The sequence below is a fragment of the Atractosteus spatula genome, chromosome 13 (genome assembly GCF_055471065.1).
Source record: "Atractosteus spatula isolate fAtrSpa1 chromosome 13, fAtrSpa1.hap1, whole genome shotgun sequence".
In the NCBI taxonomy this organism is placed as follows: Eukaryota; Metazoa; Chordata; class Actinopteri; order Semionotiformes; family Lepisosteidae; genus Atractosteus; species Atractosteus spatula.
The window spans coordinates 31,935,554-31,959,836 of record NC_142718.1 but is presented as its reverse complement, the minus strand read 5'-3'; the positions used below and the strand labels follow the sequence as shown (position 1 = coordinate 31,959,836).

The 24,283-nt window shown below is 34.4% G+C and overlaps 1 protein-coding gene across 1 annotated transcript in view; it reads left to right on the top strand.

Annotated features, from left to right (window-relative positions):
- The first annotated feature begins 837 nt into the window (after positions 1-837).
- Positions 838-24,283, top strand: part of galnt13 (polypeptide N-acetylgalactosaminyltransferase 13) — a 53,453-nt gene continuing 30,007 nt past the window's right edge. Inside the window, exons 1-8 of the mRNA XM_088930463.1 lie at positions 838-1,232; positions 6,560-6,844; positions 17,544-17,712; positions 19,031-19,197; positions 19,558-19,765; positions 21,381-21,551; positions 23,382-23,499; positions 24,017-24,197. Of these exons, the coding sequence (XP_088786589.1) occupies positions 6,703-6,844; positions 17,544-17,712; positions 19,031-19,197; positions 19,558-19,765; positions 21,381-21,551; positions 23,382-23,499; positions 24,017-24,197 (1,156 nt within the window). The 5' untranslated portion in view covers positions 838-1,232; positions 6,560-6,702. The remainder of the gene's footprint in view (positions 1,233-6,559; positions 6,845-17,543; positions 17,713-19,030; positions 19,198-19,557; positions 19,766-21,380; positions 21,552-23,381; positions 23,500-24,016; positions 24,198-24,283) is intronic.

Here is a 24,283-nt window from a genome sequence, read left to right as displayed (position 1 = left end):
CATGGTATGTATATCTAAGAAGACTGAACATAAAATGTTTTCCTTTCTGATTAGCATTCTAGAGACAACTGAGGCAGTCATGTAGAATTTTGTAGAATAATTACAAAAAACCCCAGCAGGAACAACTGTATATTAACCATTATGACCATTGATATCATAATCGTACAGATTTATTAATTGATTTTTTTTTAATTTCATGTGATTTGAACTGAGGAAAGGGCAAGATGACTGCAAAAATTCAGCATTAGTGTATGAATGCACAATGATTAAGACATTTCAGTGAAGCAATATGAAGTTTTGTACATCTATTAAGAACAAAATATAGAGATATTTTATATGAGGGCCCAAATGTGTTAAAAAGCAAGGAGCTTCTAGTCAGATCTCACAAGCTAAGAATTTTTGTGCCTGGTGTGTAATGGGATAGATCTCTACAGCAAAACCAACTTGATGTGTGTTAGGTGGTGAGCAGCAGATGGTATTCTTCCCTCCGGGTCAGTATTTCAAAAGCAATTCCCCTTATGGTGACCAGCAGAAATATATTGTAGAAGATGCCATACTGTACGTCCGATGAGTTCTTAAACCTAGGTCCTAAATACCTGGTCATTAAAAATGCCATAGCACTGAGTCTAAGTGTATTTATTTGTTATTCTTCGCGAATAGTAATTTAAATATTGTTTGTACATCAGAGTGACAAAGAAATACATTTACCAGCGGTCTATGCTACATTTGCAAAAGCAGTAGAAGGAGATTGGCACTCTCTGCAACCAATCGTATCCTTATAAAGGGACACAAATCATTGGACTTTCATGTTAGACTGTGTCTGCTGTTCGAAGCTTTGCCTTTTTCCGTTATGTTTTTATAGAAAGGCAGTGAAAGCTGTAGATATCGCACAGTTTCCAATTTACATTGTAAAAACAATATAGAAACTGAGAATTGAACGAAACATATTCGTGTTGACAGATCTGTATATAAAAACGATGTCGAAGAGGAAGAATGGAAACACTGCGTCTTGTAAGAAGTGTCATTCCGTCTCAGAGGAACGTAATTTTTGCTCCCTAACGAGATCATGACCATCTTCCAGCAGCGTAACCATTACAATACAAACATTTTGTTTTGCATTAATCGCTTTTGATTGCATTTTTCCTATGCTTCGCTTTTATTTTCTTACTCCGTATACCTATGCAACACGTTGCTGGCAAACAGGACTGTACAACAGCATCTTGTTTTCCTCAGTAAGTATTTTTAAATAATAATAACAATAATGAGGACAACACCTGCAAATATAAAGTCAGTGCATTAAAAGAGGAAATGCTATTTCGATGGTGCAATTTTATATCACGCGTATAGCTGCAGTTGATGATTTGTTATTTGGCTAAATTTGTTAAGGCAATCTTTTGCCATATTTTTAATCTTTTCTAATTTAAGGTATTCACGTGAAGTATTGCGTTATTCGATCGGTAGTTTCAGATCACTTACCTTTTCTTAACTTGGCAAGTGACAATACCGTGAGTTAATTAGTATATTTTTGTATACTGTACATAGTTATCAAAGTGGCTGCTACCTAATTATTATTAAATATTAAACGTTTCACAGGTACTGTAATACTAGAGGCAGTTTGGAAATGATAGTATTTCTTTGTGCCAAAGGTACCTCTTTAATGGTTGTAGAAGTGACCTGATGATAGTTATCTAAACATCAATGATATGTGACTACGGCTTACAGTAAGTGCCTTTGTCGCAGGTACTGAAGAAGGATTTTAAATAGATGCCGTGCATATAAAAGAAATTTGTTTAACGATAGACCGAACTTATCTATAGGAAAAAGGAAATGAGTCATTTGAGTCATTTTGTAACTGTATTAGCACACTTGCCAAAAACTAAGTGTGCTATTGACTGCCCAGACCATGCTGAAATCTCTTCTTGTGTGTGTGGTTACATAAATGGAATTTATTTTTTCTGAAATGTCAAAGTAACTGGTAGAAAAGATAACTACTAAATGTAAGAATGCCGTTCTCATGTGATCAAGGAAATATTGCAATACGGGGAAATAGCTTACTTACTTCACTGCATAAATTGGTGTTGTGGACGTGTGAGTAAATCACATAAGCTCTTACATTTATCCAGCTTTCAATTATATTATATTGGATGATAAAGTGACATTTTAGTATCTGTAAATACAGTACCAGAAGAATGCCAAGGATGTCTATAACTTATCAAAGTGTTTATTGATTCTAAAGGCTCTCCTGCAACAAGGGACAATAAAAAAGCAAAAGAGAGATTTGAGTGCATTTACAGTAGCTACAGTATATAAAACCACATACTGTAGCAACATTTACTAACTTGAATGCACAGTGACTGTAAGATTGTATGTCCTATTTAATATCAATCTTTACACATTGCACAACAACACACGTGAAGCAATGCCAGCTTTCTCAGTCAGATATCATCTGACAGTCTCTTCATTATTTCCAACCTTAAATTCTGAAGTTGTTTTCATCATGCAACTTTTCATTGATATTTTCATATCATTCCAGCAAGCCTATTGACACAGCTTTCACAAAATTGTAGGAAGACAAGCTTTAATTTGCAGTCCAGGCGAAACAGAATTATTACTCACTGCAATACTACAGTAGGTGAAGAGTAAAATTTCCAAGCATGTCCGTGAAACCCTGAGCTGAGCAACCTCTTCAGGAACAGTCGCCTGAAGGATTGTCATTAATCATGAAACCTAGGAAATTATATATTTTTTTGCGCTGAGTCCTGTCTTTTTAAAACAGATTGGTTCTGTAATCAGCAGCTACAAATGAGAGGTGGCTGTTTGGCCCAACATATTCATCTGGTTTTGATTTAATCCCATTACATTACTGGTCACTCTCAAAACAGTATCCCTCCCCCACTCTCAAAAGTGACCATTGAGCCACTCAGTTATTACCTGCACATCAATGGGAGATGCGAGGTAGGAAATCAGTGAGCCCTGTGAAAAAATGAATACAGGGAGAACTTGGAAGTTTCACAAAGGGAGTTGTACAGCAAAAATCTAACTCAGCCCCTTGGAGCTGGAAGGCAGTAGTGCTAACTGCCATGCCCCTGTTGTCTGCTGCTGCCCCATGTAGAGTACATGTGAGTTTACTGTGTGATGGTTTTATAGCATCGTGGTCTTACCTGCGTGCCTTCAGCTGGCAGTTTCATGTTAAAAAGTCAACAACACGTTATGAAGTTTGTCTGGAAACTTGGCATAGTTTCAGAAGCGTTGCATTTCACTGCTGAGGTGTTTAGGTATCACATTTCGATTTTAAAGTGGTTCTGTTTTATAAATGGTGCTTATCTGTTAAACATTATTTATCCAACTGCAGACACAGAGGCTGCACACTGCCTTTGTTTATGGTTCTCTCAGTTTCCCCGTACTACACAGAAAACTTGAGAATACTTTTCTCAGAGGCAGTAAAAACATATCCCTTAAAACCGATGTTCAGCACCAGCTTCTTCAGAATGAGAAGGCATTGTTCAGTGTGGGCAGGTTGGCATATAAATGGGCAAAAAATTAAAAGGTGTAATCCAAGTTGTATTCTTTCCAAACATGTTATGATTCAGAAAATGTTTGAAAATCCTAAATCTTCAAATCTTGAATCTTGAAAATCCTAAATCTTAAACAGGAACTGTAAACTGGCACGGCACGGCATTTCCAAACTAACAAAGATTTCTCATACAGTATGTTGTATTGTTGTATTGTATAGTGTATAAAAGAAACTGTGCAGCCCAAAGTATTGTTTCAGAGCTATATTCCTTTTGCTTCTCTGTCTCTGATTCCTGATTCCATAGGTATAGTTTTTGAGACCAAACTACTGACACCAATAAGCAATATGAGTTTTTATAATTAAAAAGTTTTAACATTGGTGGCTTTGCAAAAATAGATATAAAATGCAGTGCGACTGGTTTAACTATTAAACTGTTAATGTTGGGAATAAAAAAAAAACTTAAGTTGCATTATGTTGTCATTTTACAGTAGTGTAACATTGTTTGAATGTGTAAAACTGAGCATTTACTCCCTATGTGAGCAATCAGCGAAATCGTGAATCTGCTCTTAAGTGGGTAAGTTAATTTGTTTTCCTTCCATGGCTTTAGATCCTGTGCAGAATACAATCTCTTAAAGACTTAAGAGACTCGGGACTTAATAATTGGTTGGATAAAGTGTAACAGTACAGAGAAAAGATGCCTAGGCCTGTTTTTATTGCTGGTTCCTCTGAAGATTGCTCTTTTCCTGTATTCTTTGTTCCTGCAGTGTAGTACAAGGTGGAGGGTAAGGAATTTGTATGGATCCCTGGTTTTAATAGTGTGTGAATATTGTATATAAGATAGATGGCTATGGATGCATCAGACAGAATTAAATTCTTGTCGTTATCTTTAATGCTTGGTAAGCTTGGAGGGCTAGACAACTGTTTATTTTAATTCCTAGTTGTAACGAAGGAAGACCTCATGGTACTGCTTAACAGAGGAGAAATTTCATCATGCAGATGGCTGGACTAATGAAGCAATCTTTTAAAGGGAGGGCGGGCAGTGCCTCAAGCTTGGTTGGTGGCACTTAAACCTTTAACAAAATCTGTTGCTGAACATGAAGCAGATGGCCTGAACAGCAAAAAAGGATCCAATTTGATATTTGGAACAGAAATTATTGCTGCATGGGTTTATCACGGATCTATCACTTCCAGACTTCTTGGTAAATACCGTTTCAAGGCTGCCAGTGTGTTGTGTTCAAGAGGTCAGATAAAAATCAACAGACATATATTTTGCAGTGTAGATCAACGCACATTGCTAATTTGGCTTAGGAGGTGAAGTCATGTAATGATTCACTGACATGCTTGCCAAAATATATGCTGGTAGTTCGTATTGAGAATTTAACCTTGAAAGTGTAAATCAGATTACCGGAAAGAATTATGATGCCTCTACTTCTATAACTAGGTAATACTGTATTCTTTCACCTGGTTTTGAAGCATCTCACAAATAAAATAAGTATGTCTGCACAATACATTGTATTTCTTGAGAATGAGCTGTTCTTGAATTAAACCATTTTATATTTTTTTAAATTAAATATCTACATGTTTATAATATGTTTATATTATAACAGTAGAAAGTAATACAATCACCAGTCATATTGTATTTATTTATGATCATGGTTTATAGTACAATATGGCAACAAGAGGCATCGACATTACTAAATTACTGTATAAAAATATCCCAGTTCCCTAAAGATTCCTATTCTACAGAAACCCATTGGCTAGGCCATCTACTGTATATACAGCATATGTAAATCTTTTGACATACATGTGAACATTTCTTTATGTACTGTAAGTTACTGGTAACAGCTGGTGGATGTCTTTCTAGGTGTGGTAATCGTGTCTCTCCCAAATGCTCAAGGGTTTTTTTTCTGGACCCAGGAATACTGGGTAAACTGCATTTCTGTACCCATACTGTAGCTGTGCCCTCAGTGGCAGAGGGTTTGGAGGAAATCACAGGACAACCTAAGGCAGCAGAGCAGAATTAAAGCAGTTGAATCCATTTGATAATAGTCAAATTTAATTCCCATGCTATATACATTTTTTAATTTTGGCAGATTTATGAAGCATGGCATTTTGTCTGACTTAAACCCACAAAGGGGTGTTCCTCATGGAACACATCCTGGTAAGCCCAAAGGGTGTCCGGAAAAAAAATTTCATTCCATGACCAGGACCTTGAGGTGGCTTTTAACATGCCACTATCAGAGTTTAATAAGGCCAGAGAGTGGGTTTTAAGAAACCATCTGAGATAAAAGTGAATCTTAAAGACATGGTTTTGAGTTCTTTTCCCTCTGTTTGTCAGAATCACCGTGATTTTGAAAGATGGTGATCAAGATCTGGAGCATAGAATGAATTGACATTAACAAAGGATCATTCACATCTTGCTTATATAACTTTTGGCATTATTTAACAAAAGTACAGGAGGGGGAAGTCAAATTGTAATCTTGCACTTCCACTTTCATCTGCTGTGTATAAATATTTGCTGACTTCCCATAACTCTGCGCACATCTTTTCTAACACCCCTATCACCTCACCAACTGCATCTTTACAGCAGCTCCCCGTTTCATTCCTCAGAAGTGAGGGGTGTTGTGATGGCACTAATTGTCAGCAAGTGCTGTCATTGTCTCAGCCAGGCAAGCATTCGGACAAATTTACAGATTGTTCATCTGTAAATGAACAGTAATTATTTATAATGATAAATGGTTTACATTGCTGTGTATATGAAGTAAAAAAACACAAATAATAATAATATTCACTGTAGCTGATCTTTATTATGAACTGATCATCATAGACAGATAAGAAGGAAGACCCCATGTAACGATGTCTAGGTTCCTGCTGCATTAATTTAAGGATAATAGCAACAAACAAAAAATCAATAGGAGCAAATAACAAATGCAGGGTAAGAACTTAATTACAGGTTTATAATTAATAATGTTTTAATTGATTTGCAATAGAAATATGGTGAACTTTTATTAAGTCGTTAAATATTTTTCTCCCGTTTGTTTTCAGTGGGATAAAGTTCCTCTATCATCCATGCGCCATCCCTCCTGCGTCGCCTCCTCTCTTCAAGGGAATCTCTTCTCCAGCTCAACGGGGATTCTGCTGATTCCACCGTCTGCCGTTTACAGCACTCAAAAAACAAAATTAAAGACATGAGAAGATTTGTCTACTGCAAAGTGGTGTTGGCCACATCTTTAGTCTGGGTCCTTGTAGATGTGTTCTTGCTACTGTACTTCAGTGAGTGTAACAAGTGTGATGACAGGAAAGACAGATTACTTCTTCCTGCGTTGAGAGGTGAGTTAATTCTTTGTTTACTGTGTTCTGTATGTACAGTATAACAACACAGCTGGTCCTGGACCTTTAATAAAAAAAAGGTGTATGTTAACTACTGTATGTCCGTGTTATGTACAGTTTTTGTTATCGGCAATGTTATAAAATGGGTGTCATTGCTTCCTGATCAACAGAAAACAAATCAGAAATAAATGAAAAATAAATAGCAGCAACCTGCTGTGCAGTATGTTGATAAAAAAACTCCCCTAGCTGCAGTATAACAGAAACGTTTAATGTTTTCCCTTCCATCTTTGAGGATGTTATAGAATAGTAACAGTAATGCTTTATTTAAATTTGTTTTTGCTTTTATTGCACAAATTGCACAATTGACAAAGGACATGCCATACCATTTTCTGGGCTAAGTAGCGATTTTAATAAATTAACCACAGCCTGTTGTGAAGGTTGGTAATGCAAACCTACAAGACTGTCCAAATCTACAGTATACGATAAGATAAGATCACTTTATTAGCCATATACAATTTCTAGCATTAGGAACTTGTCTTTTCGCATACTCCAGCTTGCTCTCCATGAGACACAGACACACAGACAGGGAGAGAAGCTTGGGGTCAGAGTGCAGGGTCAGCCATTGTACAGCGCCCCTGGAGCAGTTGGGGTTAAGGGCCTTGCTCAGGGGCCCAATGGAGTAGGATTCCTCTGCCAGCTCTGGGATTTGAACCGGCAACCTTCCAGCCATTTTAGAACACAATTGTTTAGTTAAAATAAACTGCTAATCATATAGTCTAGTCTAATCATTATTGCTCTGTATTATGAAAAATGTTAGATCTTTAATTTACAAGTGCAAGAGAATTGTACAGTATATTCATGTTAAAGTGTTTAATATGTTACTAAATAATAAAATAAAACATGTTCCCTATACCTTACCTAGTTTAGTTACTAAAACTCTTTGAAAAGATTTGTAAACATTTTTTTGGAACATGGTAATGACAGATTTTTCCACTTGAAGAAATACATCTCAAGAGAGAAGTTAATTGATTTGTTTTGTTTAATGTTTTTTTTCTGGGTTTTTTTTTTCAAAAGCATTCAGCTTTCAAAACACTTAAAAATGCATATTTTGTATATTTTTGGCAATTTCAAGTTGTATGTATTTATAGTGTGAGAAAGTGGCATGACAGTTAATTCTTCTCTGCAGTCTCCGGTTTGCTACTTATTCATTTGCCTAAGCAGAGAAAAGCCGATTCTGAGTTCATGAAAGGAGAAAAAACAGTGCTCAATTGAAAGATGGAAATCTAGAATTCTTATGATAATGATTCTGGCACACTTTGCCTTTCTTTTCAATTCTAAACATTTTGTGAAGTTTCAGTTGAACAAAGAGTTCTGGTATATTTAATTTTTGGTCTAAATTGTCTGTATAAGCTTTTGGGAATTAATTGTGTCAAATGAGGTCTAAGTAGTGTTTTTTTCTAGAAAAGCAGGGATTAGGCATTTGGCAGTCTGTTACTCATTCAGTGTTTCATTTTGTGGCTTACAAATGCAAGGATTAATCATAGATGTTTAGCTTTAATATCACTCTAGCATTGTCTTATTCTAAGATCGCTTTTCCTACATTGTTAAAATGAAACACCTGATTAAGTTTAATTTAGAAATGCTAAGAAGGAATTTCATAAGTGAATTAAATAGAAGTTTCTCCCTTTCATTTGCCAAGGTTTATGAATGTTTAAACTAACGGAGTACTAATACTGTTCATTCAAATGGTACTGTTGATTAATGCAAATACTTTTTATTATCTGCATATAATTATGTGTTGTAGTTGCTAGAACTACATCAGCTTTTCTTGTTCGACACTGTGTAACATCTCAGTCTATTTACTTGGAATTTTACAAATAAATCTTTACAACACATTTTTTTGTTTTTTACCTTTTGCAAAGGAAACAGCTCTAGCAACTATGATAAGTAACCTTTCTAATTACACCTGTCAAATTAAATTGATATAATTGATCTGTAAGTTCAATCCACCTGGAAGTCACCTATTACACACCCACTTTTAGATGCTCTTAAATAATTCTGATTTTACCTAATACAAACATACCATCAAATAATACATTTAGATTTTTTTTTATTATTGGCTTGTGTTGTGAGCTGAAATGTTGAATTATTCAAGACCAAATTTAATTTTATCTTTGTGCTCTCATCAGGCCTGAATTTGCTTTCTTTTCTGGTTTATTAAATAGAATACATGTATCTTGAACCAGGTACCGTTGAGCAATAAGTATGTCAAGCAGCTTTGTTTTTGAATTTAGAAGATCAGACACATGTATTCTCAAAACAGTACTTGCTACTTGTAAACTTTAAAAACACATTAGTAAAAAAAACCAATAGGAGCACACTTCGTTACTTCAGTTTTTGTTTGCATTTTGTAAAGGATCAGCTGCTCCCATGATATTATCTTTAATATATAATTGTGCAAGCACCCTGATAGGCATACAATGAAAGGATTTTGTTCATTTACTGGTTCACTGTAGCTAAGATAACAGGAAGATGTCTTGCTGACAGGCAGATATGAAAGTTCCCATTAGGCTGTTGATTAAGAGTTTGTGGGCCATTTAACATTATCATAGAATGACTTGTCATAGTTCCAGAAATAGCTACAGTTATTGAAAGCATTAAAGCTTTATATGCAGTTCCATACCTCATGAAATTACTAGCTTACTGAGCTCTTAAACTATTATTTTCCTCAGTGCTGTCAGTCTTAATAGTTTTATAAATGTCTTTGTACTCCAAGGGTTAATCCTACAGAAATGACGGCTTCCAAAATGTTGCTTTCTATAACATGTAGAGATCACAGTAGTAGATAATAACTGGAACTGATCAATAAAGCTGCATTTACATCTAAATTGTAGGTTTGATTTTGGTTATGATTCAGTGCAGATGACCTGTAATCCTCATTTTCTCCTCTACCCTATAAATTATTTTCTCAATACAATTGTAAAAAAAAATAATTCATATGTTAAAGAAAATTGCAGTAGTTAATTCATTTGATTGGCATAATCTTAATGAACAGTTTTTGAGAAAAAAGAATTACTGCATTGCATTATGTAGGGGTTGTGTAGGGCTTATATAGGAGTTATGTATTGGAATAAATTATTTTAAATGGCATAAAAATGGAAAATTAATATATGTAGAAAGAATACACTTTACCATTGAGGCTCTATTTAACTGTGGTATAAAAATGCAATTTGACAACCTGATAAGAATACAATATAATAATATCTATATATTATTATATCATATATTAACAACATGAGTAGAACAGAAATGAACATTTTTCAATGTGCACAGAATGGCCATATACTGTACATGTACATATATTTGACAATGCCTTGCTCTTTGAAAATCCATTATGTAGACTTTATTTTGTAAAAACTCAAGCACCTAACCCATTATTCCTTTTATCCCCGATGTTTACTTGACATCTCCACATTACACGTAATTAAAACTGCTTCTGAACTCTAATGTTTTCACAGCTGTTTAGTGACACACAGTATCCTAGTAGTTCAGGTGGGTAGCTGCGTCAGCATGCGTAGGCTGCAAAGGAACAAGTTATAGGTTTATTCCATGCTGAAAAAAACACACCTGAAGAAGGCTCCACGGCCGAAACGTTGTGTTCTCTTTCTTCTTTTTTTCAGCATGGAATAAACCTATTACTTGTTCCTTCACAGTATCCTAGTATTGAGATGTCAAACAGTTAAGCACCTTTTGCATGCAGGTGTAATAATTAACATTATCAAGAAAAGTTGTATTAAATCTTTATAACCTTAGTTATTTACTTTATCATTGACATGTGGCTAAAACGTTAGTATAAGTATCACAAATGTAAACTGGCATATACTGTACATTAAAATTCTAGATACAGTAAATGCCACATTTTCTTAATAACAACTTTCTTTGTGATCCTACTTATTATTTGCAAATGTACTTTTTCTTCTGTGTATATATATTTCTAGAATCTTACTGGTAAGATGAATTTAAAATATTTTATAATTCCAATGCAATACACGTTTGTCCTACATAATTTAAATTGCTTTGTTCTAGGCCGGGGCTGAAATTCAAATCAGGACATACAGTACTGGATATTGTATTTTTCTTAGATATTGTAGTCATTCATATTGTACCTACCTGCTAGAGACACAGTCTGTAGCAGTAGTATAATATTTTCTCCCATTATATTTTGCAAAGCATGCTTTGTTGCCCTCTGTAAATTTAAAGCTATCAGGTATACTTTTATGAAGCATTTCAATTAAATAGTGTCTCGTCAATCTTTACATATTTTTATCATCAGTTGTCTTCCATCCTTCACATTTCACTTCCTTCACCTCCTCTGTGATCACCAATCTCCTCCATTACATTTGACAATCCATATTCCGTGCAACTTCATCAGAAGGCAAAAATGTCATCATCTCTGTCTTCATAAGAACTGATTTCTCTGTCTCCCTAAGGAGACATGAAGGTCTCCTCGAAGGTGAAGGTGATATCTTATATCCTGGCTGATTTAATTGGTTTATTATATCATATATACTGGTAATTTCTTATTTTTCAAGTGAACGACAAATAAAAATAGGATTTTATGTTCTGGAATAGTTTGGAGAATTGTTTTGGGGAATTGGCATGGCTCATTTCATGTGACAAAGCATACTGTATACTATAAAACTGAAATATACTGTGAAATATTCCACTATCAAAAGTATGTCTGGAAGGGATACAAGCTAAATGTATTCATCCGCATCACTGTATAATCAATCTAACTCTAACAATTATAACCATTAAAATCCCACAGTGAGATCTTTTTTTTATTATCCGGCTTGATGGTACTAATCCTTCCACCAAACATTTCTCATAAAAAAACAATAAAGATACAGAATTTCAGTACAGGTGTGCCTACAACAGGTAGTAAAATACTTTACACGTATTCTCTTCTGTGCTAGTAATCTGTGCTAGTACCAGATTCTTCTAGCAGCTGAGCATGGTGCAGGAAATTTTAAGACGATTGTAATAGAAAAAGACATGAAAGAAGAAGTCTTCTCCTTTTTATTTATCTGCTAAATGGTGCAGAGTGACTAACTGCCTTGACAAGCATTCCACTCGTTCCACTGAGAACAGAACTAGTGGCTTTTTGCATATCGGATGCAGACCCCAAAACAAAAACGTCACATTTTTTAAAAAGGTTGCTCAGGCTGGAGCCAAGCTGTTTTTTTGGGAGGATCCTAATTAATCAACTCCTGCTGCATTGCTGAGCATTCTGGTAATTAATTACAATGTAAGAAAGATATCCCATGAGGGCATAGATCTACTGCATACAGTACATGTGTATACAAATTGTACATAATGTATGCACTTACTACATTTACTGTATACACGTGTGCAAACACACATGCCTCTAAACCTCTGAGGCTCCCCATGTTTTTGAAAAAGTACGTCCTTATGTTATACTAATGACAATAAATTAAAACCAAAGGATGGTTAAATCAGAGTAGAAAATACATGCTTATGGTTAAAATATTACTCATTCTCATTGTACACAGTAGTAAGTGGAAAACATGTGACAGCACAAAACTGATTTTACCTGTCAGTTTCAGCTTTGTGCAACTTTATATATAAGAAAACCGGGATACTGTTAATACCTCAGATGGGGTAGAAAAACTAGCTATTCGATTGGTAGTACTGCATGTAATGAAAAAAAAATCACAATATAATTTAATGAACAAACATCTTGAGTGCACTGTTTCACCTTTATGTGGCTTTCTTTGAGGGCTGCCATATGCAGAATTATTTTTATTTCAGGTTTAATCTTAAGTGCGATTTATTTTCATTTATTTTTCTCATTTGTTTATAGGGAATCACAAGCAGTTTTGATCTGATTTTTGTGATGCTGGTAAAATGTATTTCAGTAATGCATTGTAGTTTCCAAATGTTTTTCAGCATACTGTGTATGTTTATGAAATACAGTACCATTAGTCCAGTCCTGCAGCTGACACAATCATGGGGCACAGGGGTTCCATTGTTGCTGTTTATTATTTTAGGTGTACCTTGGTAGGCTTGGAGAGGAGTACCACTGAGGTGATTAGGAATATACAGTATAGGCATCTAGACAAACAGGAGGTGGACATGGTGGTGCTGCCTTGCAGAATAAGGGCCCTGGGTACAATTCCAGGCATAGGGTTCTATCTGTGTGGAGTTTGTATATTTTCCCTGTGTTCATGCAGGTTTCCTCCATGTGTTGTGGTGCTACTGGTACAGTAGGTGAATTGGCTTCTGTTAAAGAAAAACAGGCCTTGGTCAGTATGTGTCTGTGTGAGCCCTGTGATAGAATGGGGTCCTATTCAGGGTGTGCCTGTTACTTGCAGAGATAGGCTCCAGCTCCCCCAGAAACCCAGGATTGAATAAAGCAGTTAGAAATAGGGTGGATTACAAACAGGATAAAAAATTTATGGCTCATGGGTTCATAGTTTAAAAGTGCATAGCAATAATGTGATTTGCATGCTTGCTGAGTTTTAATTTTTAATAATGTGGGCAATTCCTCTTTACTGGACAAATGTCAGTTGACAATTAGTTGAGGTTGTACGTTGGTTGTTATGGTAATAAAAATGTTAGAGAAAAAAGTAGTCGGTTTAATGAAAAATAATATTTGGAATGATCACTAAAAGGGGTCTGTTACTGCAGCAAGGCACAGCTTCTTTCTAGACGCTTGAAAAGATTTCATATTTATGGAAAACATTCATAGATTACATAATTTTAAATATAGTCATGCAAACAATCTGTGCATGTCTTGTGCAAAGAAAAAATATTTTATCATTGTAGTGAAAAATATTCATACTTTCCAAAATGTCAAAGAGGAGACTTTAATAAAAATGTCTCAAGAAATTGACTGTACAGTAATACAGTATGTAGATTATAATCTCCACAAAGCTAACTTTTATGAAAAAGCTTGGTTTTTATTTATGGCACACGAAAACCAGTCTAAAGGTACTGTGTAGCTAAAGAATGGAAAATAATATTTGGAATGATCCAAATATTATTAGGCTATACTGATTATGTAATGTTTGGAAGGGAACATGAAATGCCCTATATGTTAAATTGCACTTAGTTACAGTGGAAGAAGATCACATTATTGTTCTCTTTTTGCTTCTTATGTGTGTTGCACATACAGTAGCTAAATGAGTACAATTTCAGAGAGCATGCTTTCGAATTTCGAAAACATTCATATTACAGATGCTGAAATATCAGTTCATGCATTTGTTAGGAAATTGTTTTATCCTTGCATGTTTTCATTCTAGTATGTTATTCAATTCAAATAAATAGCTGCTAAGGACAATGGTTCTTTATAAAGAAACCTTAATAAATTAAAATTGCTTGAAGTCTGAAAACCACGGATGTTGTTTTTTAAATCCATGGATATTTGTTTGGAAATGAAATAATGAAGATGCTTTTTCAGTTGTTTTTCTTTCCCTTCCATTAATGCTGTTTAGAAAGTTTATTAACAGTATAAACAGAATTATGGTATTAAAAAAAAACTTTAAAGGTTTCTCAGTCAAGCATTGGTTTTAGATGTTGTATACAAATTGCATTACTGATTATAGTCTTTTTACTAAGTACCAAAAGCCATCTTTTCATTAATGGAATGGAATTGGCAACCTGTTCATTCATTTTGCCTTTCTCTTATTAGGAATCTGGGATAAAGCTGCTAATTTACAATGATTTAGAAAACCTTCAGCAGCTTACCAAGAGACAGCTAAGTAAAGTAGTTGTATTGTGTTACCTTGTTTTTCCCTCAAAATATTCATGTTTGCCAGATACACGTCCAACCAAGGTTTCAAACCAAGGATAGATTATGCACAGTAGGTTGATTCTTTTTTGTCAAAATTAATTAAAACTAAATGGGTGCTTGAAATGATGTTATGCATTAGCATGCATTTGCAAAAAGTACAGGCTTATTTAACATTTTACTTGGTGTTGATTAAATGAGAGCATCCTTTCTGAACAATCTGTTACACAATATTAATTCAATTGTAATAATTGCGTCTGCTTTGCCCGTGGAAAACAGTTGTCAGATGTAGGTTAATTTACCATGACTTTGAGGTGCATAGCATAAAAAAACATTATCTATACCCAATGACACTTTCCAGTGAAACTGGCTATAACTGTAGCAGAGTTAACATTAGTGGCTACAGTTGCGCTGAAATAATGAAAGATGCAAGTGTGCTGTAAAGAGATTGATATCCATGAGTAGAAGAAACATACTGTAATTCAGAGCAATGCAACCTGGGTTTTACAAACATTTAATCTACAGTCCAAAAGGCCAGAAATGTAATAAGATGCATTGACACACTGTACTGTATATACTGTATATATACTGTATATTTGCACAAACCATAGTGCTATATGCTTCATAAATGCAGAAACATACAGTATGAAACATGATTTGATTCATTTATGCAAATCCCAAACATACCAAAACATCCCAAAAGTATCACTGCATTGTTTGTATTGCTTTAAATTACAGTTTTTCCAGTTCTCCTTTTTTGGCACTTTTTCACTTTTCAAATTTGAAAATGGGGTTGTTTTGAAATACATCACATCTCTCTCTAGCTGTATAACATTGCTCAAATATCTTTTTCTTTAGGTTAGACACCCTTTATAAATCACAATAAAATTATAATTTATGGCAAAGTATTAATGTGGTGATTGCAACAAAATTCAAATTAAAATTGGTATAATCCTTGTAAATATTGGAGGTGAATTTAGTGTATGATCCATGCCAGCATTCAGTAAAGTGTTTCAGTATGTCTGTGCCTCTACATACAGTATGTATAGAGTCTGCTCTAGTCTTCTGTTTAAGCTTTCAGAGTTACTGTATAATGAAATAGTCACATTTGTGTGGAATTATTGTAGGCTAATCTGGGGAACTGCCTTTATAAACCAGTTAAAAAGCATCTTGAACTCAGAGTCACAAATGCTGGAAAATAAGGTGTTCCTATTTTAATTTTATAACGATAATAGCACATAAGATAGTTGTTATTTACAGTGCCCTCCACTTTAAAATGCAAGACTTAAGCCAAAGTGCATAATTAATTACGCAAATGTACAATAGGCAACGTTGCACAAATTGCTGACAGTAATTTCCACAACAATGTTAACATGTAGGAGCACAAGTTCCTACTTATGTTTCCAGGCTGGTCCTGTACTTGCAGGCCAGCGCAAATTATGTTACATTGTCCTCGTGTAGAGATGATACCATCATTTTTTATTTCCACACTCCCCTGGGTTGTCAAGCTGATAAATGTTTTACCCACTGTTTGTCTGCAGGAAATAGTGCAGAAACTAAGTAGCTCAGTAATTGATTTTGCTAGGAATCTATCAATGGTCTCCAGAGACATACAGTAAGGCATAATCTCCTAACAGGTAGAATTCCTGTATAACGTAGGTTTTACATTGTAAAGTTAGTCAATACCATGAAGATTCATAGTTGTTTTGTTTTAAGTTATGTGCTTTTGATAGTCTACTTTTTTAACAGCAAAGGATACTGAATTGTAAAACACTATGTAGTGTTCTGCAATTTGATTTTTGATTATTCATTCACTAAATATAAGCATTAGCATTTGATAGTAAATACTGTATATAGTTAGCATTTAAATTAGTTGTTTAAACATTTGAAGTCATCTGAAAGCTTTTGTATAGAAATGTATTGCAACTGTGTGTGATTGTCTGCAACTGTGAAGAATGAGTTTATTATGATTTAGTCATTTTTCTTTGGTGGCGACAGCATAAAAGGGAAAAGTTGCATCCTAGATTGAAAAAATGTAACTTGATAAGGTCATGGTTTGAAGGAAAGTAACACAATTAGCCAAAAGAGGTAAGACCTCTGTTCCTCTGCTCATAGTCACAGAAGAAACCTTAATCAAGTGGATTAACAAAGGCCTTCTTGAGAACATGCAGAAAACACAGTGAAGATGCTAGTGGCTTCCAACTATTATTTTCTTGAAGTATTAAAAACAATGAGACTAAGAAACAATTAGCTATTTTTGTGCTTACTACCCATTTGCTAATTCTATATTTTTTCTTTTATGTTCAAAACAGCTATAAAAGATATACATTATGAATAAAAATCCATATTTCTTATATTCGGTATTGCCAAGAGAATTATGTTAAGAGTAAAATGTGATCATTTATGTTAAGAGTAAAATGTGATTTAGCCATGTTGGGTTGTCAAAATGCGCAAGTAAGATACAAATGGAGAACACAATTATCAGCACGAGAAACAAGACAAATTAATAAAAGGAAATTAATGCATCACGTCATTCTGGGATGTATTTCTGCAATAGCTGTTTCACATATCCCTTGTTTCTGTGTTCCAAAATACTTGATGAGGGATACTTTTTAAAATAGTGGTATTCTCTTAATTTCAGTTTTATTGTCATAAATTTAAAAGCTCAATGATCTGTCTCGTTTAACAAAAGACATCTGCAGCACACTGTACATATTACATTGCACTTTTGTAAAGAGAGATTTTTATTTTATTTAGCTTTTATTTACCTAAATAAATGCAATCCTGTGCTGAGTCTATGACAAAACCCACACCATTCTCGTATGACAAAGAATCTTGCGTAGATTAATAATCTTTCTGTGTTCTTAACTGTTTCTTTTGTTTCAGCTGTCATATCAAGAACACACGAGGGCCCTGGAGAAATGGGGAAACCAGTTGTTATACCCAAGGAGGACCAAGAAAAAATGAAGGAGCTTTTTAAAATCAACCAGTTTAACCTCATGGCCAGCGATATGATTGCACTCAATAGAAGTCTACCAGATGTGAGGTTGGAAGGGTAAGTCTACCTGCATCTAGTCAGAGACGGATAAAGAGCGACAGACACTGTTCACTGGGCTTGTACTGCAAAATACTCAATTGACCTTAAATAATATTGCTTAAAAAGGAGAGAGTACAGAGTTCTGTAAGTTAAAATAACCTTTTTATAATGTGTATTGGTATCTTTTAGTTTACAGAGACAGCCTTTTTTAGTTAACAGGGCAACATCTATGGTTTACAGCAGTTTGTTATCAATCATCTGTATTTTTGGGCAGTTCCAGACTGAAAAAAAAATTGAATGGAGGGATTTTCTGGGGATCTCAGGCTGCCCCCTTTGGGTTTTAAGGGGAAACCTGAAAACAATGCATTTCCTTGAATTGTAAGAGTTGACTGAGAGGAATCATATACAACTGTATACTGTATATATCCAGTGCTATTCAAAAGTAATTTATTTCAGGGAAACATAATTGCCATATTGTTACAACTGTATCATAATATTGCAGTTAAAACATACTGTGAAATAGTCATTTTAACACACGAATGTAGCAAAATGTGCAAATACATTACAAAATTCAATATCATACTTTGGTTAAACAAAAATAGACAAAATCAGATTAATGTCTGGACTCTATGTTGACAGTTTGAGCATGGCATAATGGAAGATATTGCGTGGTTTCAAAATTTAACACAACTAGGAATGTATGGCATACATACATGTATTTCTAATGAATGTTATCCATGGGATTATCTGGAGTGATTTTTTTGTATCTGACAAGACTACTGCTCATCACAGATTATGTTAATTTAGTGAAAATGGTTGCTCAGTCTTATGAAAATACTTAGGATCAAAGCTATTTTATAACGGTATTGTGAAACACGAGTGACAATAAGTAATAGGCAGGTTATGTAATTCTTTGTGTGAGAATGAAATGATAGGTCTACTAAAGGTTGAATAATGTACTGTAGGATATTCTAAGTTGTAGTATAATAAGTTGTTTTTTGTGTGTATTTTCTGCTGGCCTCATTCTGTCATCCTCATGACTTCCCGATTCAAAGATAATTCAGGAGGACTGAACAACATTGGCGTGAGTGCTTACCACTCACAGCTACTCTGAAAAAAAAAAACAGCAGCTTTAAAGATTCAATTTCCTATTTTTTATTAGTTCAGTTTCATAATTTCATGGAAAGTAGCCAATACCATGATATATTGGCCTGATGCTTGGAAAATGAGATACTGAATACTTCAGTATTTGTGTTGTCCGACACACCTTGAAGTAGGTGCTACAGTACCTTGTTATCTGTTTATATATCTGTTGCATATTTTATCTGTTTTGCAGCTGCAAGACAAAGGTATATCCTGATGACTTGCCCAACACAAGTGTTGTCATAGTGTTTCACAATGAGGCCTGGAGCACCCTGCTTCGAACAGTCCACAGTGTGATAAGCCGATCTCCACGACATTTACTATTAGAGATCCTGCTGGTGGATGATGCTAGTGAAAGAGGTGAGAAGATTTTCCTTTGCATGTAGTGGGAATGCTGCAGAGAAAAACTCAGCTACTCTTATTGATGTTTTACTGAAATACAAATGTAAAAAGTCACTTAAACTTTTTCTGTTAGAAAACTGATAATATTAAGCTAATATATTTTTTCTTTTTTATAACCGAATATATCTAGAATACAGATGTACATTATTTGATCATATCATTCTGTAATCTATCGGGCTGTGTCATTGAGTTTGAACCGTAAATATCATTTGTTTATACAGGCTGAACAGTGCACTAAATCTGTACAGTACTCTGGCTATAAAACGTGAACATCCATTAGGAATGAATAAAAAATATATGGCCTGTCGTTGATTGCAGATTTCTTAAAGGAGCGATTAGAAAGTTATGTGCACGGTTTGGAAGTGCCTGTAAGAATTTTGAGAATGGAGCAGAGGTCAGGGCTTATTCGTGCCAGGCTCCGAGGGGCAGCAGCCACAAGAGGTCAGGTCATAACTTTCCTGGATGCCCACTGTGAGTGTACAGTGGGCTGGCTGGAGCCACTGTTGGCGAGAATTAAAGAAGACAGGTGAGTAATAACATACATTTTCAACTGCTGCCTTCCGGGAGGTGTTTTAGAATGCCTATGGCCAAGAAAAATCTGTACAAGAAATCTTTTGTTCCAAATATTTTTTTTCCAGCTTTCTTTCTATAGGTTTAGTGTTAATTTTTTTTTGCAACTTATTTTATTCCTTTATGCATGCTGTTTTTTTATATTTTATTCGTTTCTATTACACTCATCTCTTGTTATATGAGCACCTTGATCATAAATATTCACTAAAATTAGCAATACATATACAGTGCATACCAATTTTTTTGTTATACGAGTTAACTTCCCCTGTTTATATGAGCTCCGGCATGTAGCGCAATCTTCCATTTTTATTTTTCACTCTGCTCAGCTGCTATCTTCTTAACTATTTTATACTTTTTGTAATCATAGCTTAAGAAAACGACTAATCCTTTTGTGACGTATCACAGCATATTCATATTTATTATAATTGCACATTCTCTTTGACTAAAGGTAATTAAACCTTTCAGCAGCTTTCAAAATGTTTTATATTGCGACCTATTAGATGTATTTGCATTCTATGGTATTTTCAAATCAATAATCACATGTATAACATTATCATGCTACTTGTGCTCATTATAAAGAGCAAAATCACAGCTACTCGTAGAATCTGTCTGCTCAGCATAAACATGTTTTCATAATTTTTTTTTTAATTTATGAAAAATAGTCTTGGGCTATTACCTTTGTAAATGGTTTATTCTGAGAGTATTATGATAAAGTGTTCCTGTTTTTGCCGTGCCAGCAGTTTAGCTTTATGAGAAATTTAAGTTTACAAAGTATTTGGTTTAGTTATGATGGAAAAAAGATTGAGAATATTGGTGTAAGAATGTTCTTTTGTTTTTTTGATTTTTTGGTATTGGACATTAATTGTGATGTAGCCTTAATTAATAGAATATTATTGTTATATATTCATATAACAATATTATACTGTTAGAAAAACAATATAAGCCATTTTAGATTGATAAAAGACATTTTTCAGGGTGTCAACGTAGTGGCTGGTGGAGAGCATTGCTGCCTCTCACTCCATGTGTTCAGTCCTGAGTTTGAATAGTCAACTCTGTGTGGACTTTTCATGTTCTGCCCTGATTCGTCTGGGGTTTTCCTGGGTATGTCGGTTTCCTCACAACCTCCAAGGACGTGATTGTTTCTAAAGTTTGCTGGTGCATGTGTGCTCTGTAATGGAGTGGCATGCCATCCAAGATGCAGTCCTGACATGAACCCTATGCTTGTGGTGTAGACCCAGGATTGTTGCACCCTCACCAGGGATAAGCTGGTTTCTAAAAATGCATGGATGGATCCATTTTTTTAGAATTAATTTACTGGTTTCTTAGAAGCCTCAATTCACCTTGCAAAGTTGTGTGACCCGTCAAACAGATGAAAAAATAATCAATTATGCTGCTTCGTTGTACTTCTTATCTGGAACTTTTTTCAAGGTGGCTATATAAACTATCATAACAGTACTGGATTTGTTATGACAGTGCATCTGAGGAACTGGATTTTTAAACTACAAGGATGTTTTCTCATCAGTTACATTTGAAAAATAGAAACTAGTTGAATTTCTAATTTTATTCAACAGGAAAACAGTAGTTTGTCCCATCATTGATGTCATTAGTGATGACACGTTTGAATACATGGCTGGATCTGATATGACGTACGGTGGTTTCAATTGGAAGCTGAATTTTCGATGGTACCCTGTTCCACAGAGAGAAATGGACAGACGAAAAGGAGACAGAACTTTACCAGTCAGGCAAGTAGCAAGTGGCATTATGGTTTATAATGTGGATGAGCCATTCTACCGGTATTATTTGATAAAACATGTTAAGATGTTTAAACACATTTAAATTCCCAGAGATTACAGAGACAGAGGCAGGATATTTACCATAATGAAACTGAATACATTGATTCCTGTGTACTGTAGATATTATTGTGAGTATTTTTACATGCCTTTCATCAAGACTAGACTTCTTTGAAGCCTTTCTTACTGGTGTACTAAACAGGCTTCAGTACTGTATATCAATAATTCTGTGGCTTATGTGGCATTAAAAGTAGTTTAAAATTTCTCTTTCTCCCAGTAAAATGTAAAGTGGTCTTCAAGGATCTCCTGTTCATATATAATGCACTGACTGCTCCAGATTGTTTTAGGGATTTATTGCATAAGGATAGTCCATCTTTTAATCTGAAATCTGTTGATTCAGGCCTTAGACCAGACTCAATGGGTGATCGGGCTGTCTCAAGTTCAGCACAGCTGTGAACTCACTACACAAGACATGACTGTCAACATTTTCTAAATTTAATCTTTTCATTCAAATTTTAATCTACTGTTAATAAATAATCTTAGTTTATCTTTTGGTTTCATTAAGACAGTTTTTTGTGTTCTTTTGTTTTCTGCCTTTTGTGCTGTTGTGTATGTTATGTGTGTTTTTGAATGGAGATAATAGTTTTCTTCTTAACAATGTAATAAGATAATAGTTTTCTTCATAAATCAACAAGGAATGCATTGTTAATTCATCTTCTTAGTGGTCTTTCCAGGTGAGGTGAGAATGGTGCACACTGAACATCGACAGAAAACAGGAAAATAATCTTGAGAGCATGTGTTCATCTCTGAACTCATCTTCTAGTGTGTCAGAAATAGCTTTTTATAAAGATTCTTACGATTGTTAAGAAACTTATAGGAACTATAAGTGCTTTCACAAATTATTGTACAATGACTCGGTATATAAGCTCTGAGAATAAAATTACTTACAGTATCAGATTACATTCACACACTAGTATTCTAAAATGTCAATTAACTGAAATTAATGACACAAAAATAAATTAGATGACTAATGAAACATTTTTGCAGCATATTGTATTCTTATACATTATGCAGCAGGAAGGTTACTAGACACTCATATGACCAGATTACAGTGAAAGTGTTGATGAACTTCATAACAATGCTTTACAGATACTGTAATTGTATTGGGTAGCTGATAAAATCAAATTTTCAAAAGCCCCACAAATCCCTGAGTTTATCTTCACTGTCATGAAAAATGTGTTTTATGAAAATCTTATTTTACCTGCAATTAAAGTGATTTATCCACTTTAGAAATATATTGTGCTATAAAGTGCTATAAAGCCTTTAAAATGAGTCATTAGGAAAGGAATGCTACATTTATATCAGTCTCCAGTGTAGTGTAGTGTCAATTTCCTGCCTTTTTTAAACATGACAGTACCAAATTATACATACTAAAGTTGCTGACAAGTCATGCCTGAATCTTTGTGTAGGATGTAAAATTGTATTATACATACTGTATATATATTGCATTGTTTACCATTATGTTGCCCGATTCATATTTTGTAATAAGTAATTCTGACATTAATACTGGGATTTGAATAAACTTTTTTGGCAAGTGATGTAAACTAATTAAAATAAATGGAAAAAAAAGTATTCAAATCAAACTTTAAATAAATGGTTACCATTTCCTGTTATTAGTGTTTTAGCCTTATTCAGTTTCGGCTTATATTGCATGTATGAAGTGTAATGCATTTTTTTTAATTTTAGACTTTCAAAGTACTTTTATTATTTCCTTTCATGTAGGACCCCTACAATGGCTGGTGGGCTGTTCTCAATTGACAGAGATTATTTTGAAGAAATTGGAACATATGATCCAGGAATGGATATTTGGGGTGGAGAGAACTTAGAAATGTCTTTCAGGGTAACTACAGCTCATTGCTTTAATGCCCATTGAAGGTAGAACTGTATTTAACCGCTGGAACAAATTAATTCAAAAAGTAACACAGTGTAATTTAGCTTGAAGAAAAGCAGTTTTCAGTTGTTCTCTGAATGTCATGGGCATTTCCAAGGGATATTTTTTTCATACCAAAAGTAAAGATTTTGTTTTACCAAGTCTGTTTAAGTAATTTGGAAGGCTTGTCATGATATAGAAACACATTGCAAATTTTGACTATAAAAAGTACTGTAAAACTAAATTTCAGCTTCTCAACAAGAATTACAGTACATGAATGTTCTATACCCTTTCCTCTTTTTGTTTGATTGTTATCTTTTTTAATTTATTCTTGGAGAGTCTACTAGATAGCTTTCTTTAAATATTGCGTCTGGAAATTCTTTAAGGCTAAATGAAATAATTGACTTGGGAAATTCCATTAATGTTTCACAGTTTCTGTTCATGAGATTCGTTTCTGAATATACTGTAATTGGTATCTTTTCTCTAGATTTGGCAGTGTGGAGGATCTTTGGAAATTGTTACTTGTTCACATGTGGGACATGTGTTCCGCAAAGCCACCCCATACAGTTTCCCTGGAGGCACTGGCCAAGTCATCAACAAAAACAACAGAAGGCTCGCGGAAGTCTGGATGGATGAATTTAAAGATTTTTTCTACATCATTTCACCAGGTACACTTACAAATTTGCCTCCGTCTAGCTGCAAAATGTAATTAAGGTTATATTATCCATTAAACAAAAATCAGTTAATTTTGCTT